Consider the following 20,962-nt stretch of genomic DNA (forward strand, 5'->3'; position numbering starts at 1 on the left):
GAATAAAGAGTGTGCGATAATTTTAATACATGGAGTTGGCAGCAGTGCAGTTCCAGCCAGCCCCACCTACTGCCCTAGTGTATGTAACGTGCCTTCCATTTCAATTCAGGCAGAGCATATACAATCACCGTCTCAGATATTGTTGAAAATTGTTTTATAGTAACTAGACATGTTTTTAAGGGACCCATATTATTTTGTTTTGTCGAAAAAAAAATTCCCGTCAAATAATGGGCTATCAAAGACGGGGAGTACAATTTATGAATTGTAGAAAACATGGAAAATGGTCAACTTCGTAGCCCCACCATTCAGCTATGAAGACAGGTAGAGTTATAATTCTTGTTGTGGTATGTATAGTCCGCAGCAAAAAACCTGCAACATGAGCATGTAAGTTAATTGTGAAACTACGCCTAACAGCGCAGGGGATCAACATAACGTCTAAGTGGCATGAATCACGCCAGGAGAAACCTCGACATCCTCCCCTGCACATTTATTTGGGAGCAAAAGACTTCGTCGCTTCACAATAAATTTACATGCTGATGTTGCAAGTTTTTTGCTGCGGACTACATAGGGATATAAATAAACTATATTTTATTATAGTTTGGTTTGCGCATCTTTTTGTACATAAGTTAACAAATAAAGGTCAGTTTATCTGAAAAGTCGAAGTTTGCTATTTTTTTTCGAGCACTTTCGGTTCGAATTTTAAAATTCTGTTGTAACGGTTGATAAGACCTAGTTACTTTGTAATAGGTACTTTGGTCCTAGTTCGGTTGCGCCAAGTTTTGTAAAGGTTGGTTTTGGTCAAATTTATTAGATATGTAAATTTGACCTCGATTCCTGAATATGAACATGTGATAATTATCATAATGACATGCATTATGCTCGGGTTCGCCAGATCTGAATAAATTAATATGTAAATTTATATTTGCCTACCAAGGCTGGGCTTTAGATGGTTTGTTTTCGAAGATTGCACCGGTGCGATAGTAAGCTAAATCATGGAAAGCTGAAGTTAATGCCGCTGGGCTTGAACCTCAGGTTTCCAAGTCTAATGTTCAATTAGCGATTAACAAAACGTAGAGAAATTTAAAGTTAATACTTCTAATGATATACAGAACTCGAAGTCGTACTTTTCCCCCAAAACGGTATTACCAGGGCGCTAGGAAAAAGTAGTTGCGCAGCTAATTAGAGTTTAAATAAAGCAAAATAAACATCTGTTTTACGCAACCTCCACAGAACGGTCACACGCTGCAAAGCTGAAAGAAAATTTTCTCTCTAATGCAGTTTTTATGGGACAGACTGTGCTGACTACCACTTGGAGAAGCAAGTGAATTTTTGAATAAAAATTCAATTGCTGAATGCTGCAATAGATTTTTGATTTATTGAAATAAAAGATATAATGGAAATAAATCAAATCGAAATAATTCAAAATAACTCAAATTAATTATCACCGTGGTAGTCAGTTCAGGCATCTCCCAAATTACTGGTAATGTCAAAACAAACAAACAAACAAAAAAAAAAAAACTTTTACCATGTCTAGCTGGGGTTACCATGTCTAGAATTTAGTCTGTTACCTCAGCATACAATTATGTGATTTCCTGAATCATTTCATACTTCTGATTAGCAGTTCTTTTTTTTTTATTATTATTATTAGTAATTTCCAATTAAGGCTCAAAAAATACAATTAATCTGAATTGCTATCCTATATGCTTTGAATAATTTCTAACAGTAAATGAGATTTTAATTTATCTGCTTATGACTAAACAGTGGCAAACAGATTGTTATTGCTTGAATTCAAGTTCATTTATCACCTCCAGATATTATTATTAAGGAAGAATGAAAAAAAAAAAAAAAAAAAAAGAATAGAAAAAAATGAAAAGACTGTAGAGAAGCGATGATGGGATAATTTTGATTTACTTTAAAAGTCATGACTTGCTAGCGAATGGGAATGGAAACGTGAAATTATAGAAAGGATACATTAGGATAGAAGTGCACTTGTGGATCTTAATATTCATATATATACATATATCATATAGCTAAATATTCATACATATAAACATTCAAATCATTATTCATTCTTATCTAAACAAATTACCAAAGAAAAATCAATGTTAATTACTATATATACAAGCCATAAAATACACATATAATATTGATACAAATTAGTTGGGATATCAATTGGACATTACTTTGAATTAGTTGACTTTTTGTCTTCAGTGATCAGAGTCCGTCTGCTCAACGGGTCGCTTAATTAGATACTTATCTATGAATTATCCTAACTTTTGTGTATATTATTTAATCTACCGATAGGCCGAAACACTTGCTTTTACAAAAACCTTTACAGATATGCAACTACAATTCGTTTCCGTTAACAAAGTGCCTATCCAAACAATTATCATCAAATAACTAATAACATTGAATTTATGTTTTATTCAAAGTGCAACTCTCAAATTTGCACTTCCACAGACATGAATATTATTCTAAATATTAGGACTCGATACAAATATGGTTCTTATTTTGACCCTTTCTTCATTAATTATATAACAGAAAGTCTTAGTTTATGATAAGGAGTTAAGAACTCAAAAGGTTATGCAATAAGATGTAATATTTCTTCAATAAAATAAAATAAATCGATAAAATAAAATGGATCACTGACATGCAACTGGATTTGTGGTTATTGGATGAAAATTAAGGCACGTTAATTGTTCATTCCGTATGGGAACGGAGAATCAAACAACACCAACAGTTTCGACCCGATTGGGGAATGAAGCAAAGAAATCGACGGATGACATCTGCCAAAATAGTCCGGCCTTGAGTCATAATGGGGAAGAAATAAAATAGCTATATTTCCTACCTTCTCACTGCAACTGGTCGCCATTTCTTTTTAGACTGCTCCTTACCAGGCACGTACTTTTTTCCTTGCGTTAAACTTGTTAAAATGTTCGCTTGCACTTAGCTTCTGCTCTTTTCCATCTGGCCCATGCTTCCGTCACAGTTCTATGGTTGAAGTCCTTACTTCGGATCCCGACGTGTGCATCTCCTGGTGGGATACTCGGCTGGTCGCTCATTTGCCTCTTCACAGAGCATATGCTAGGGCTTCCATGGGATGTAGATGTTTGCTTCTGTTCCCCTATGGAGTTGTCTGACACTTTCCACTATGTTGTTTATTCAAAACATGTGCAGCCTTTTCTATTGTTACTAGAAGCACAGGCATTCATCAACCGATTACCAACTAGTTCGATCACTGCCACTATCAACAAGTTTGATCACCGCCACTATCAACTAGTTCGATCACTGCCACTATCAACAAATTTGATCACCGCCACTATCAACAAACCACTTCTGCCTTTTGATAACACTTTTTCTTAAAGTAAAATAATTCGAATAATATTTATCAATGTAGTCTACAGTGTTTGAACGATATTATTCAATAGGAAATGTTAGCTGGTAGGCCCCTCACAAAACACCACGACGGCGATGCACTAGCACATAGTTATTAATTAAGAATCACTTGAAAAAAAAAATAAATTCGTCGATATTTGTTAGTGTGTGTGTGTGTGTGTGTGTGTAGAGCGGCCGTGTGTAATGTTCGACGAATGTATTGCAACTGCCGTAGCTTCTTTCGGTGTTAGGGCGCGTACCTATCTATAAACAAAAAGGTCTTTCTTTTCTTTAAAAAAAATTTAAAATTCGCAACTTGGTTTGTTGTGGTGGCGGTTTTCGTTGTTCCCTTTTAAAAAAAAGTTCGTTGTAACGTTTCAGGTTGAGTTTATGACATGCTTACAAAGCTAAAGGGTTTCTGAATGTTTCCAATGTAAAAAGGATGTTTTAGCAGTTCCTCCGAGAATTTTAACTGTTAATTGCTCAGCCTGTGTGTGGGCCACGAGGACAGAAAGAAACGGGATCTATTGTCCAGAAAAGTTGGCCTTCCGTTACCTGCGATCGAAGCTGGTTGAATCGCGAAGTAAAGATGTTCATTTAAAAAAAAAAAAGAAATGGTGTTCTGGCTAACTCAAATTTTAATATCGAGTTGATTGTACATAATTTACATATGTAATAATAATTGCTTCTAGGCGATTGTCACAACTTGCTTTCCCCCCCAAAAATTGTATCGCTTCTGTGTGCAACCGTTTTGTCGCAAAAAACTAGAGAAATTGTCAAAGCTTCAAACATCGCCCTTTTTGGGCGCCATTTTCTCGAAAATACCATATTTTAAAATTCTGAAATTTTGTCAGACGGTTCAACTTTACATGAACTTTCTTGAGCAATGCTTCATGAATTAACTACAGCATTTTGAAGTTGGGAAGTTTCGTTAGCTTTGATGTCCCAGTTGGCAACACTGGAAACAATAAAAGTGCAACCATTTGATGATTGTGGTTCATATTCATTAAATGAAGAATAAAAATTTTTCCTGTCTGCTTTTTATTATTTTGATCAAAAAGGCTCTCTGAAATAGTAAAATAAGCCTCCCCCTGCACCTGCGTTTTCTTAAACCGAAGTAATCTGAGGTGGAAATTACGATTACGAAACACACAAATTTTAAGTTTACCGATAGCAGATAGCGAGAGGGACGGCCATCCAATTAATTCTGATGATCTATAAAAAGCCTGAAGTATTATCTCAGTGATTTGGAATGCTCCAGACAAAGTCCCAATAAGTGCGATGTCATTACAGTGATCGAAAATGGACAAAAAGTTAAAAAATCAAAACGTTTTCTTACGCGTTGCATCAAAGAAATTTACGGACTTTTTAAACAGAACAATCCCAGCATAAGAATGGGTCACTCGAAATTTTACAGCATTCGACCAAAGTGGGCCAGTCCGCAACCTGCGAGGGAGGTGTGTGTATTGTGCAAATTTTAAATTAGCTGGTACTGCGTTGCAATATATCAAAAGTGCAGCCTGTATTGAAGCTGTCATGCGTGACCTATTTCCTTTAGTAGTATGATCCGTAGAAAATGCTAGCTGTCTTCTTCAAGAATGTGCTGAATGTCCTGGAGTGGAAAGAATAAGTATGGAGTCTTATAAACGTTGATCCTGATGAAAATGAAAGTGTTACGTATGCCATATGGGAAAACAATGATCTCGTTAAAAAACTGTGTCACTTTCTGTTTTCGTATCGCATGTTGCTGGTTTAATTGTAAGAATTGTAATTCATTACTACATCAAGAAAATCCAAGAAAAGCATCGTATAAAATTTCAAGATACAAATTCTGTTTTATTTCATGTGGACTTCGCTGAAAACTGGACTGTTATTCTGCAAAGTGAAATTCAGAGTTATCATCGGAAAAGCGAACAAATTTCCATCTGTACGGAAGTGGTATATTATTATGAAACAACTGACAGTTTTGTAATAAGCGACGACAAAACACGATTCGGCTCATGTACTCATAGCCATAGCCAAGATTCTAAAAATACTCGAATAAAAGCGAAAATATAGGTTATAGAAAAAGGTTCGAATACATGGAAATAAGTGACTACAATTTCCTAAACCGTGCCAGTGATTTCTGATGGTGCTGCATTCCACTTTAAAAATCTTTCAGATGTCCCAGATGCAGACAGGTCTGATAAAGCAGTGGATCTTCAATGAAACCGGCCATGCAAAGGTCTCTGCGACGGTTTTGAGGGGGTTGTAAAGAATGTGGCTACGCGGCATAACCTTAGGCAAAAACAGATACACAGTATTAAAACTGCAGAATTCGTGAGTATAGTGCAATTAAAAGCTCCGGGTATTACTTTGTTTTGTTGCCAGGAATTGAATTCGACAATTTTTGAAGAAGAAAAAAAAAAAAAAAAAGAATGGGAAAGTGTGCGGCCGGTAACTGATATTCAACGAAGTCACCTATGGCTTTCGAAAAATGGCGAAGTTTTTATGGCAGTAACGGGTCACCATGAACTAACTTCACGCTTCCCCCAAAATCGAGCTTCTGCAATTGAGTGTAGATTTAGTGAGTCCGCAAAAAGGAACTTTTGTTTCATGCATGTATGATAACCAGTGGTGGTTAGCAGAAAAATTATAAATAAATCATGAATTACGTGAAGTTGAAGTGCTGTTTATGCTTCCACATGGACCTTCAGCAGGGTACAGGTTTCCAGAAGAGTATAAGAGAAGTGAAAATAAGTGTTTCGTGACTATCGACAATGTGCTACGAGTTGTGAGTGCACCAACACTTATTGAGGAACATCTGCACGGTTACATGCTGTTAGCGAAGACATCAAGCAAGCAAATGAATGCCTCATGTGAAAAATAAAAGAAAAATCAGTGAAATTTTCTTTCCGAAGAACATTTTAAGTAAGTGAACTTAAAATTTGTGTTTCATAATCGTAATTTCCATCTCAGATTACTTCGGTTTAAGAAAACGGAGAACTAGGGGGAGGCTCATTTTACTATTTTAGAGAGCCTTTTTGATCAAAATGATGAGAAGCAGCCAAGAAAAATCTGTTCGTTATTTAATGAATGGGAACCAGAAACATCATCAAATTGTTGCCCGTTTATTGTTTCCAGTGTTGCCAACTGGAACATCAAAGTTAACGGAACTTCGCTAACTTCAAAAGGCTGTAGTTAATTCATGAAGCATTGGTCGAGAATGGTATTTGGTGTGTTTATTATTCAGGTAAAGTTGAACCAATTCTTTATCGTCATTCACTTGCTTATCATCGTCTCCCTTAGCCTAAAGAGTATAATCGTGTGACGTTAAACTGAAAGATTTCCTTTCATTTTCACCAATTTCAGCACTGTGTGAAAAGAGTTGAAAACTCGATTTATTTAATATTATTTTGTAAATTTTAAATGGACCACTGTTCAGAACTGTAGAGTATTGTTTGTTGATAGTGGGCGATTTAGAAGAAAAATAAGTGATTGAAAAGATAGTGAAGATTCTTAAATTCAAGTTCGTTCCAATTCTTTTTCTTTGCAGATGGAAGCTTCAACATATAAATGATAAGTATTTTCATTCATAGTAAGCAGTTAGACATGATTTACTTGTTTTGTTTTCTTGAAATTCTACTTTGAACAGTGAGGCCATACGAGCCTGACTGTAGCTTGACTTAGTATCCAAATTACATGCCATTCCACAAACCAGTGTTTTCCACTATTCAAGGTAATCACACTATTTAGCAATGATTTAGCCCTTTAAAATATTTTAAATTTGAAATGTTTGCCAATATTGGTTGAAGTATAATCATTTCAGAAATATTACTGTTATGATTTTTCCCCACTTCAGATTAAAGAATGTTGTGAAAAGGCTGTGATCGTAGCAAAAGTCCCGGCTCCGTCAAAACCAAAGGCAGCTCCTAAGCCCCCACCCGAAGAAGCAGCACCGCCACCTGCTAGAGATAATCCTCCTGCTGCAGCAAGTGCACCGAAGCCTGTGAAGAGGCCTGCTACTGCAACAGCTGGAGCAGGCAAGAAACCTGGCGCTAAGAAACCAGGATCAGCTCCTCCAGGTATGCAGACCTTTTTATTTTTTAACGAAGTTAAGAAAATTGGTAAGATTCTACTTTGAGAATGTAATTCAAGAAGAAAAATAAATGTTCCCTGAGTATTCTCTGAAATGAAGGTTTCATTAATACTAAAAATTAGAGAGCGGAGGCTGGGCAAAATGCCTGATCCTTAATATTATAAATAAACGAAAAGGATTTGCCTATTTCACTCTATATTGTCTATTTTATAGCTTAATTGCAAAATATTGCCTCTGCGTTTTCTTCAGAATCAGACTTCATTCGGTTACAATATAGACATGTTTTGGCAAGGGAGATTTCTGTGGTAAGAAATTTAACACTATAAGTTTCAAGAGGAGGTCAGTTTGCCCACGCGTTATTTTTTATTTTAATGTATGTTTTCGAAGAGGTCTTGATTTTTTACATTGTTTGAATGTAATGTTCACTTCTGTTAGTTAAAACCTGTTTCATTTTTATATAAAAAAATCATTTCGTACAGTCTGATTTGACGCCATTTAGTATTATGTGTAACCCATCTTTGTTTTCGCTATTTTTCTTTTTAGTTTTCTGTTTAGTCCATAACCTATATTGATTATTATTATTATTATTTTAAACAGTGGCCTGTATTTCAAAGAGGTAAAACACATGAATATTTATATACATTATTTGTAAGACCAAAATTAGAATTTAGTTCGATAATTTAGAATAGCATTTCTAGAACTTTGACAAACAAGATAGAATCTGTGCAAAAATGTTTTATCCGACTGCTATGTTTTAAGATGAAAATGAGCTACTATTCACATAGCTATGAATACTTGAATGATTATTGGGATTTGGAGAATCTTCCATGTTAACGTAGTCTTCTGATACCATGTACTGTATTTTTGCCAAAAAGCTGTTCGCGGCACTGAAATAAAGATAATAATAATAATAATAATAATAATAATAATAATAATAATAATAATAATAAGAAGAAGAAGAAGAAGAAGAAGAAGAAGAAGAAGAAGATGATGATGATGATGATGATGATGATGATGATGATGATGATGATGATGATGATGATGATGATGATGATGATGATGATGATGATGATGATGATGATGATGATGATGATGATGATGATGATGATGATGATGATGATGATGATGATGATGATGATGATGATGATGATGATGATGATGATGATGATGATGATGATGATGATGATGATGATGATGATGATGATGATGATGATGATGATGATGATGATGATGATGATGATGATGATGATGATGATGATGATGATGATGATGATGATGATGATGATGATGATGATGATGATGATGATGATGATGATGATGATGATGATGATGATGATGGTGGTGGTGGTGGTGGTGGTGGTGGTGGTGGTGGTGGTTGTTGTTGTTGTTGTTGTTGTTGTTGTTGTTGTTGTTGTTGTTTTATTATTATTATTATTATTTACTTCTGTCTTATATAAACACTACAGTTTAGAAGAGCATTTTCTAGCGTTAGTGATATAATTAGTTTCGGCATTTTTTAAATAACGATTTCATACGGGCATGGTGGCTCAGTGGTAGAGCGCTTAGTTCTGGTGCGTGGGTTCCTTGTTCGATCCCAGGCCAAGTAAGTTTGTGATGGACATCGTATCCGTGTTTTTTTCTCGGTTACTCCCGTTTCCTCCTACGTTCTCATTCCACCAATTCTTCCATCATTCACTGTCTCTCATAGCCTAATGGGCATAAGCGTGGGACGTTAAATTGAAAATTTCAGTTTCCAATTGCAAAGCAATAAAACTGAGTACTAACATGAGCCCACTAGGTAATAATATTATGGGAACTTTCTGCAATCTTGAATACCGGTGGAAAACGATATATTAAATGCGAGACGTCGGGGCTGCAGAAAGTGAAGATTATCCCTAATTTATATTCTCTGATAATATGTAATTTTTTAATGCGTTGTTAAGTACTTTTTCAAATACATTAAAGAAAATCTTACGTTATATTCAGGGAATTAGAAATTCTTTCAAACTGTTTCAATGTTCGATGATGCCTTTATCAGTGACTTCTATTTGCTGGTGAAGTGGTAATATGTAGAAGTTTCCTATGAGAAGAGAAAGTATAGTGATATCCTCACTTCTCAAACTGTATTAATCTAGACTTCTTGAGAAAAAGTACATTACACAGGTTATATGCTTTTTACTATTTAAAAGTTCATATATATTACTCGTATTTGTAAAAAGATCAGTGTAATATTGATTCACTTGTTTACCTGTTGAAAATGAAACGATTTTAAACTCAAAAATTGTGCAGAATGTCTAGTTGAGAGTCTCTGAACACAGGGTAAGATTTTCTGTATTTGAGTTGTCCAATGTACAGTAGTTACACAGTAACAGTACTTTGAATGATATGCTTTGTGTTGTAGGGAAGGCTAGGGCAGCTGGAAAGAAGACCGATTCGGGACCAACGGAAAAGAATCTGACTTCGGAAGAGGTAGATGAGAAAGCAGCTGCTCTTTTCTCAGATGACATCATTAATGGGCTCTCGGATGCTAACTGGAAAGTACGGATGTCGTCAATTGAACAATTCATCCAGGTAAGTACATAAGGATATATTTCTCGTAATGCAACTTTACTACTTATTTTTCCGAGTTCTTATTCGAATTGAGTATTTCTAAAACGAATTGTTCACTACTTATGTTCCTCAGTCAATTTATCTTCCGATTTTTGCAATGTTACTCCTACCCAGGGATGAACACAAGCTTAAATCCTTTTTCACAAAAAGATGTTTCCATTTTTTCTTCTTTTACTGTGAAGATCTCAGAGGAACTTAAGCATACAACTAAATAAATTCTACCTAATTCGATTGTAGCAACTGGTGAAAATAGAGTTCATATTTTTAGTGATTATTTCTACAAGAATTTTTGTGTTCAGACTACTACTACGCCGCTTCCCCCTGTTCAGCAAGTTTGTTCACACTCGTTGTCTTCACTCAGTACTTCTGATGAGGTAAGGCATCTTCTTTCTTCTTTACCTTTGAATCGTTCTCCTGGTCCTGACAATATCAGTTCAATCTTCTTACGTAATACTGCAGAATCTCTGGCCAATCCTTTATCACGATTTTTAAATAGATGCTTTAGTGAAGGTGTTTTCCCTAGATCATGGAAACAGACTAATATTGTACCGATTTTTAAATCTGGCAGCGCGAACAATGTTTCATCATACAGAGCCATTTCTCTCTTGCCCATCCTTTCTGTGGTGTGCGAGAAAATAATCAAAGATAGATTGCATAAATTTGTTTCACCCTACTTAGATCCTGCTCAACATGGCTTTGTTCCTGGTAGTTCTACTCTCACAAATTTATCTTTATTACTTGCGGAAGCAACTAAATCTCTGTCCAATAATATAAAACTTGATGTAATCTATCTAGACCTAACTAAAGCTTTTGATCGCATTGACACTAAGCTTCTTCTTCATGAACTAGCACATAGATTTAATATTCACGGCAACTTCTTCTCATTGTTACGAGACTATCTCACCGAACGTGAACAACGTGTTGTTCTCTCTGGATCTGCTTCGAATTTTGTTCCTGTTCTCTCTGGTGTTCCGCAGGGTAGTGTTCTGGGCCCACTTCTTTTCCTTCTCTTCATAGATGATCTCCCGTCTTATCTTAAGTTATCTGACACCAAAATTCTTCTCTTTGCTGACGACTGCAAATTATTTCGGGAAATTAGGACAGCTCAAGATGTGATTGAACTGCAAAAAAACCTCTCAGATCTTCTGGACTGGTGTAGCATATGCAATCTAAAAGTAAATCCCTTAAAATCTTCTACTATTACATTTTCATTAAAGAAAAACAAAATCCCTTCTACCAACTTCATTGGAGATGATCCTATTGCTAAGGTCTCATCTCAGAAGGATCTCGGGGTTGTGTTCGACGAAAGACTTCTGTTTACTGATCACATTGCTGCCATGACCAAGAGTGGTCTCCTGTACAGGTTTACAGAGATGAGGGATATTACAGCCTTAAGTATATTCTATAAAACGTTTATTTCAACCAAAATAGAGTACTGTTCCGCCATTTGGAGTATGGCTAGCGTATCAAATCTCTCTCGCATTGACTCAGTTCTAAATTTGTTTCTTGCCATTGTCAGGAAAAGAATACCTTCTGTACGCTGTTTAAGTAAACCTGAATTGTTGACTGTTCTTGGCATCCGTACACCTTCATCTCGTCGCATGCTATTTGATATGATGTTTCTTCATAGAATTCTAAATAGGAAACTTAGAACTGAAGAACTAATCTCTAAATTTAATATTCGGGTACCTGCAAGAACTAGAAATAGTGAACTACTTCATTGCAACACGCCTCGATTATCAATTATTCAGCGTTCTTTGTTCTATAGACTGGCTTCTGAATTTAACTCCATTGCTTCCGACGTGGATATTTTTAAATCTGAGAATGTATTCCGACAGGAAATTATTGCTACACTTATGGAACCTTAGTTTTATTTCAATTTGTTATTGGTACACTTATGGACTTTTATATATCTTTTTGTTTATACTTGTTATTGTTAATTTTATATTCTATGTTATATAGTTTCATTGTAAAATGGCTGCCTTGCTGTATCTAAAACTTTGGCAAATAAATAAATAAATAATGGTTATAATTTAATGACTGTGGAAATGTAGAAACAAACTCCTAATGCTTTTAGGTGCTCAAATATTAGGGATATTAAAAAAACTGAAATGTCAAAAGGATAAGGCCTACTAGTAGGTTTTCTTCATGCTTTTTTTCAAACTTGAACAGACTCAAAAATACCTAGAAAGAATAACCTTAAGAGCCTGACTTACTAAAAATAATAGAAAATTTACCATTTTTCCTTTTGCTTGTTTTTCGTGAGTGAAAGGAGATAATGAAATGCAAGTTACCACAATCACAAATAATATTAATATGAACGTGAAGAATTTTCAGTGTTGCCAGAATAACATTTCCTCCAAAATCTAAGCTAAGGCAGCGATTAGAGGAACGAACTCAACTGTATTTGATTATGTATCACGTTGTTTTGGTACCCTGTGAACTACTTTCTAAATAACATTATTATTGAATTTTAAGAACTGTATATTAAAACTATTTTGTTTACTACAAACTAAATACAACTATTATTTAAAAAAGTTCACAAGATGTCAAAACAACATGATACGTAATCAAATGCAGTTGAATTCGTTCCTCTAGTTGCTGCCTTAACTTTGTTTTTTGGGAAAATGTTATTCTAGCAACACTGTAATTTCTATGGATGGCAACATTAAAAATTCTTCAGGTTCATATTTTCCTTTGTAGAATAACATTATCTATGATTATGGTAAGTTGCATTTCATTATCTCCTTTCACTTATGAAAAATAAGCAAAAGAAAAATGGTAAATTTTCTATTATTTTTAGTATGTCAGGCTCTTAAGCTGAGCCTGAAATCTCTATGAAACTTGGAAAAGTCATTGATCCAACATAAATAGTTATTTTGTGGAGGAAAATATATTAAGCGGCTTTTATCATTTTTCGTGTTCATATGAAGAAATTACTATATGGGAATGACTAAAAGAAACATTAGTACTAGGTTAAAAGAACACCTAAAGGCATCCCAAGGGAGCAAAGAAGCTATTTCAGGGTTACTAAAACATCAAGCGATCAAACATTCGGTGCACGGTGAGTGACCTGTACCGGGATTCCTCCAATATGGAAAGAAATGTTTTTGAGGCATGTTACATTAGGAGAAAAAAATCAAAACTAAATAGCTGTAAACGATATCTGGGACGGCAAATACAAGCATTAGCTTAAACTTTATTACATATATTTTTGATATACGTAGTTCATCCTTAATACTTAACTTAAAATTTTTAATAATAGTATGACCGGACTACATTAAGCATACATCGTCGATTGAAATAGGTCTCGTAGCGAGTGATTAGGACTACAATACGAAGCTAGAAAAACCCATTTGTTGATAAATTTTGAATATATATTAAAAACGCATAAAAATTACGATATTAGTAGAATGATTAGTGTACTAATCTTTGTATCTACTGTATATATATATATATATAATATAGTATGGCGCTAAATTCGTTGTACAAAAGCAGAAGAGTGATTCCTGAGAGTAAAACAGTTCCAATAAACATAGGGCGAAAACCCCATCGTTTACGTATTACAGGCTGCCAAAGACAGGAAAAAATGAATTTTAAAGGTTCATAGCTCCAAAACTATGGGACCTACCGTAGTCGGGTTAAGACTTTACTTAGGAACTAGTATGTGCCCTATCCAAAAACGCGGTTTCAGAATCCTGTGGTGCTTCCACAACAAATTTTATATAGGGAGTTTGACTACGGGCCTATGATACAAAGTACTCTCAACTACCTCCATAAAAATTGTTGCGTGAGTACCTTAGGATTCTAAAACATGTATTTTTGGATAGAGCACATACTAAGTAAAGTCCTGACCCGACTACAGTAGATCCAATAGTTTTGGAGCTATGGACCTTTAAAATTCATTTTTTCATGTTTTTGGCAGCCTATAACACGTAAACGATGGGGTTTTCGCCCTATGTTTATTGGAACTTTTTTGTTTGTTTTACTCTCAGGAATCGCTCCTCTACTTTTGTACAACGAATTTAGCGCCATACATACACACTCTCTCTCTCTCTCTCTCTCTCTCTCTCTCTCTCTATATATATATATATATATATATATATATATATATATATATATATATATAAGAATATATTCAAAAATTGTTGTATATAGTAAAATAATAGGAGTAACCAACAGTTTACTGGAAATGGCAAGTGACTACCTCTCCTAATAAAATTTACATATTTTTTCTTAAATTTCTTCTGTTACAAAAAGTGAGCTCAAGCTCAAGGTTAGAACAGTACACTGGATGCGAAAAAAGTTAGAATCCTTTCAATTCAGGGAGCTTATTGTGAGAAAGGGCTTAGTTTGTGTTTATCCCTGAGGAGTAGTGCCTAAATGTAGCTCTTGAAATATTGAAAGAGAAGTTTACTGAGGAGTATTAGTAGGTGAGTAACTCGTATTGTTGTTTAAGTTAAATTTCATGTTTACCTATTTATTAAGTTGTTGAAAAGTTTGGATACATAAGGGGTTATACGGAGTAAAACCTGTTGATTCGGTATCATTTTGTTACCATACGTTGCATTACAACTTATTTTCCATAAGTTGTATTACTACTCTGTTAACTGATTACTTGTGCATTTTAAAACTTGATCGCAGTATACTATCCTTATTTCTGTGCCCCTTTATTTAAATTCATTCATGAATATTTTTAACACTCATATTCCCTGAGAACAGATATGAATAATCACCTGCAATGAAGAGAAAATCAACATAAAGAACTGTATAAAGTGGACTTACAAGTTCGATATTTCCAGCTAGCTAATAAACATACATTACTACTTTTAGGTGCACCTAAAAATAAATAACTACTTCCGACACAACTTATGTACCAAAGCTGTTTTTTAAACTAGTTTATCGTTTCGTTGATATTTAATGGTCACCAGGGTGAGTCAATGTCGCTTTTGCTGTGTTGAATTATGCCAGCAGAATGGCAACATGCTTATGGGCTCAGTAAAATATAAACCATCAGTTACGAGTATCTTATGCCAACTGTTCAATACCGGTACCGGGGCCACAATTCCAGTGATTTTTATTGGAGAAACTCGTCAGCTCCAGCGTTTCACCTTTTCCTGATTGTTGAAGTGTCGGCCTCAAAGGAAGTGAACGATTGAACGAAACAGACGGTAGACGGAGAGTCCAAGGTCGGGGCTGTATGCTGGATGCGGAAGAAGTTAGAATCTTTTCAATTCAGGGAGCTTTCGTTGCAGCTTCCTAAATCAGTGACAAGGATCGTGGTCGTTTTCGATCAGGACGCGCTTCGAAACGTTTGGCCACTGAGCACTCGACATGGAAGGCATTACAGTAGTTCAGAATCTACTTTAAACTTTAAATGTTGTCCTATACAGCCTTGTTGCTAAGAACGTAAATACAAATCATTCAGTCAGTTATTAAAAATATAATTGTAGAAAGTTACCTTCAAAATAAGCAAGGAGATGGGTTTAAAACGCTTCCCCGTAGTGTCAACTAAAGAATTGAAGTAAGACAGTTCGAGAAATTACGAATTGTATTTTCATTTTTGTACAAGACCGGTATTTGTTGATCAGTGTTGGAAAAACAAGAAATTTTTGTTGCTTTACTAACAGATCGAACCTCATACTTCTTTTCTTCTCTTTAGATTATCAATGACAAACTGTTTTATTTATTGACTACAGTTTCGTATATTCGCTAATCATTTCACTGTTTCTATAGCTGTATAGCTTTTGGCAATTATTTATAAAGATTATCCGTTTTCCGTAAATATTTCCAATTGTAATTTTTTAAAGGTGCAATACTATTATATATCGAGCAGATTCCTATAAATAATACGCAAGAATAGCTAAAGGGCAAAGAGAAGATTTAGTCCAATATTCAGGAAATTACTCTTATTAGTATTAAAACCTTAAACACTCACTAATTATTATTGGATTGTCATTGCAGACATTGAAAACGATGGATAAAGATGAAATACCAACGCAGGTCATGATAAGGACATTAAATAAGAAACCTGGTCTTAGAGACACTAATTTCCAGGTGTTGAAAGTACGCTTTGATGCAGTTAAAATTCTGGCAGAAAATTCTAATTTCACGAGGTAAGTTCACTTGTCCTTGGATTTTTTTTTTAACCCCGTACCGCATGCCGTGCCATATATGGCACATACCCTTTTTACTTCAGCTTTTCTGTGATTTATCAAAGGCATCAAATGACTGTTTTGTCTGTTGTGTGAGATATTGACGTGTATGAATAAGAGATTTTGGTGTCATCTGGCATGTTCTTTGTGAGTTGTAAGTGTGTCATATATGGCACTTACTTATTTCTCGTCGAAATTAAGTGAAAAACCTAAATTCAAGTTTTAATTCATTTTTCAAGTTCCCATATGAGGATTTCCAATACTGATCATTTTTTTTCGCTAAAAGAAAAAAAACAAATCGTGCAGAAAGTGGTTAATAATGGTAAGAGAATGTACTGGCAGATTAATTCTATTACATTTGTTATAAACAATACTATCTTGTTATTACAGACCGATCGTATGTTTGTATTTGGTCTAGGAATTAATTCGTGCGGGTGGACAAGAGATGGCGCAACGAACGGAGCGTCCCACAGTTCCGTGTATCCGCACATGTGTTGCAAACCCCTGTCATCGCGTATCGTTCGTAGTATGGGGCAGTGGATTAAAGCGTCAACAACACCAGTTTGTAGTTAAGTGAACATGGCGCAATTTGTGCCTGATAAAGTGTTTTTGCGGGGTGTCCTGCTGCATTACTTTAACATGCAGAAAAGTGCGACTGAAAGTCATCGTATTTTGGTGGAAGTGTATGGTGACCATGCTCTAGCTGAGCGAACGTGTCAGAAGTGGTTTGCACGGTTTAGAAGTGGTGATTTCGGCTTGGCAGACCAAGAGCGAGCTGGATAGCCAAAAAAATTTCAAGACGAAGAATTGACAGCATTGCTCGAGCAGGATTCGTGTCAAACGCAGGAACAACTTGCAGTAGCATTAGGCGTTGATCAAACAACAGTCTCCAAACGCTTGAAAGCCATGGGAATGATTCAAAAGATGTCACATTGGGTTCCACATGAATTGAAAGACAGAGACGTTGAAAGACGAAAAACCATTTGCGAATTGCTGCTTCAACGACAGAGCAGAAAAAGGTTTCTGCATCGAATTATTACGGGTGATGAGAAGTGGATCCATTACGAGAACCCTAAACGAAAAAAGGCCTGGGTGAAACCAGGTGAACCAGGTCCATCACAACCAAAACGAGATATTCACTGTGCAAAGGTTATGCTGTGCATATGGTGGGATATGAAAGGTGTGGTGTACTATGAGCTGCTGCAACCGGGTGAAACTATGAATGGAGAACGTTATCGACGACAATTAATGCGTTTGAAGCAAGCTCTGGCCAGAACACAACCAGAATGGGAGAACAGACATGATAAACTTATTGTTCAACATGATAACGCTCGCCCACATGTCGCAAAACCGGTCAAAACCTATTTAGAAAATGTCGGATGGGAAGTTTTACCCCACCCGCCGTATTCACCAGACGTTGCTCCTTCGGACTACTACTTGTTCGATTGCATGAACAACGATTTGATTGGACAGCGGTTTACTTCTTCAGAAGATATCGAAACATGGGTCTCTGACTGGATCGCTTCCAAGGATGAGGACTTCTTTCGCCACGGAATCCGTACATTGCCTGACAGATGGGCGAAAGTGGTGGCTAGCGATGGACAATATTTTTCTTAAGGTATTTATGTATTTTGTGTTTGTACTACAGCTTCAATGTGTGCGTACCAACCGCACGAATTAATTCCTAGACCAAATAAGTAGAATTAAACTTGTATTTGTTCATTTTGAAATACAATCAATAAATACATTCCAATTTTCTGAAAGTCTGATAAATCCAATTTCTTGTCATATTCGCCGTTTATAAAAACTTGCCAAAGTTCATTTATTTATTTTTTTTTTATTTATATTCGACATTCAAATAAAATAACAACAGGCATAAATGAGGAATGGAACAATAATTGCTAACAGAATAACAGAAAAATATAATAATTTGAATAAAATTTTAACAATTACATTAAATAAATTTATGAAATAATTGCGAAAAAATAATTAAGTCAGTAGGAAATATATTTCGATAGTCGAATCAAAGGAAGGGGTAGAAAAACACCTATCAACGGCATCATATATAGTTATTTTATATTATTTCATTTTATTTTATTTTACAGGGAGCCCACCGAACGCCGAAACCGTAGATTTCGTATACCAGGAAAAAGCTGAAATAAGCCTTTATCAAATCAATAAGTGATTTCGTTATCAAATCTTGAAAGTCTGAAAATGTTGAAATTACAAAAAAATAAACGTATCGGAAGCCAAACTGTTTTTATTGTTCTGCGGCCAGTAAAGGCTTTTATTAACTTTCCGACTGTGAAATTGAAAAATTTTGGACCATGAATTCGATTATTTAGGTTCAGTGGAGACTGTTTTATTTTATTTTATTTTATTTTATTTTAATACTACTTGGCAAATTTCCACAGAATATGTATTTACGCGCATTTCGGAACAACTGAATATTTAACTGTAATGGAATTAACATTAATCCCAAACTAGAATCAAAGATTAAATGGTAGAGAATGAGCTAAAGAAGGCACGAAGTGAGTTTTATTGAGCATGTACGAAGTATATTCAATAAATATAGAATCTGGTCGGTAAAAATGCCTTTTTTGAGATAGCATACAAGGACTCTTAATTTCCTTCAAAGTAGTCCGTTTTTGAATGTACAGGCTTATTCCAGCTATGTTGCAGTTCTTGGAAACCCTTCTAAAACACATCGTTTGAAATGATATTGAGTTGGGCTGTTGTCGTATTCCGTATAATTTTCTGTGGAATCTAATCGGGTCCTTTTCAGAGACATTTTCAACTTCGGAAGAGTCAAAAATCACATGATCTCATGCTAAAGGATTAGGGGGTATGACGAATCACAGGATTCATGTTTGACGAAGAAAGTGAATCAGATGCGAAGCATAAGCGGTGTCATTATCGTGGTGGACCTTTCAAGATTTGACTGGCAAGTTTGCCTTCCAGGTTTGGTTATTTCGCTGTACAGCATCATTAAGGTGACGAAGGACCTTCTGGTAGCACTTCTTGGTAATGGTTGTACCTTGTAGTGAGGACTCGTGATTTACCATTCCACGAGAGTCGAAGAAAATTGTCGACATCACCTTCACAATGCTTCATATCGATTCTCCTTTCCGCTTGTTGATGTGAACGTGGTTACCTGTTCACTGATGTGCTGCCTCTTTGTTTGTTGTATCCTTCGTGATCTGTGAGATGCTTAGGTATCGTCACAGTACGCCGGTTGGAACTTGCGTGTTGTTAAACTTGATTTGGAAAATAATTTATACACACGCTGTGCTTTAGTCATTTCATTTGACAAAATTGTAGATACGACCAGCGCTTTACTAGACATTCGCACTCGGCCTGACTGCTCGCGACTAAGACTTTCTGTAAGCCAGCAAAAATTCATACGTGCACATGAATGTTCCCCACACAACTCCACCGATGGGCGGAGCCCATACTTCATTTGATCATGTGGGTAAAAAATAAGGTTCGATATTTTTGAACTCACCTCGTAAGTAATGCTTCAAGACCATTAAAGCACTTCTTTTTCAAGTTCAATGTCCTTCGATTATGCAGCGAGGCTAAGGGAAACGGTGAAAGTAATGAGAGGTAGGAGGAAACAGAACTCCGAAATAACATCCACGCACGGTGTTTGTCCCCCAAAGCCCACTTGGCGCGAGGGTGAGCGCTTTATCACATAACCAATATGACCCCATTGCAACATTGAAGAATTATGTTTAGTTACACTTAGAACTTGTATTTTTAATGTCTTCAAAGCTCTTGTTGACTTTTTTTTTTTTTTTTTAATCTAGTACTTAATAGAAAAAATAAAACATATCAATTACATTAAATTTATTCGCATGTTGTGCACAGTCCCTGCTTTGATTCTCCAGGTTACCTACTCTTGTTTTCTCTGCGAGATATACAGACACACAACTGATAAAAGAGAACAACTAGGAGAATACTTTACTTGTTGGTAGGGTTTTCGTTGCGAAAGTATGAGAAAAAATATTGTAATTATTTCTGAAATTTACTTAAAACGTCATAGCTTTGTTAACAATTTAATAATTCTACATTTTATGCAGTGTATTGCTTCTTGCCTGTCAAGGATATTGCTGCTTGTTCTGAAAAACGTTGTGATAAGTAAAAATCATGTAAAATATATTTTTGTTTCAGAACGAGTGCTGAATATTGCTTGACGGACATAGTAGAGAAGTTGGGTGATTCCAAAAATGGAACCTTGGCCGGAGAAGTATTGACTGCTATAGCTGAAGCTGTAAAGCTGGATTACGTTGCTACTGAAGCCATACTATTTGCATTTGGTCAGAGAAATCCAAAAGTCCAGCAAGAAACAATGAATTGGATATCAAATGCAATTAAAGAGTTCGGATTTGTGTAAGTTATCAGGAAATTCATAATAAAAGTTCGTTTTCCATAAGGAAGTGCAGGTTTCCGAAACATAGAGTGTTACATTTTTCTTCCATATGATAGTAATTTTCATTTATTTATTAGTAATTTCGCAAAGATTGCATTCATCATGAAGTGTTCGTTTTCTCCCACATAACAATAATTGAATTAGTATTCATTTGCAATAGTACAAGATATTTTTTCGATGGCAATTTCTATTTACTTTTTTATTTTATTGTAGGTTTTTTCTTTCTTTTTCTTTTTTTTTTTTTTTTAAGTGGGCATAATATAAATTTACCTTTTAATGATATAGTGTGTTCTATATACATTCCTTCACAAT

General features: G+C 35.3%; 1 protein-coding gene across 4 annotated transcripts in view; it reads left to right on the top strand.

Moving 5' to 3' along the window:
- Positions 1 to 20,962, top strand: part of msps (msps cytoskeleton-associated protein 5) — a 168,609-nt gene that overhangs the window by 33,560 nt on the left and 114,087 nt on the right. For all 4 annotated transcript variants that reach the window (XM_081739143.1, XM_081739145.1, XM_081739146.1 and 1 more), the window contains exons 11-14: positions 7,217 to 7,439; positions 9,855 to 10,024; positions 16,028 to 16,179; positions 20,392 to 20,610. In XM_081739143.1, coding sequence (XP_081595269.1) covers positions 7,217 to 7,439; positions 9,855 to 10,024; positions 16,028 to 16,179; positions 20,392 to 20,610 — 764 coding nt within the window. The remainder of the gene's footprint in view (positions 1 to 7,216; positions 7,440 to 9,854; positions 10,025 to 16,027; positions 16,180 to 20,391; positions 20,611 to 20,962) is intronic.

This window comes from Thermobia domestica, chromosome 14 (genome assembly GCF_964235325.1).
Source record: "Thermobia domestica chromosome 14, izTheDome1.hap1.1, whole genome shotgun sequence".
In the NCBI taxonomy this organism is placed as follows: Eukaryota; Metazoa; Arthropoda; class Insecta; order Zygentoma; family Lepismatidae; genus Thermobia; species Thermobia domestica.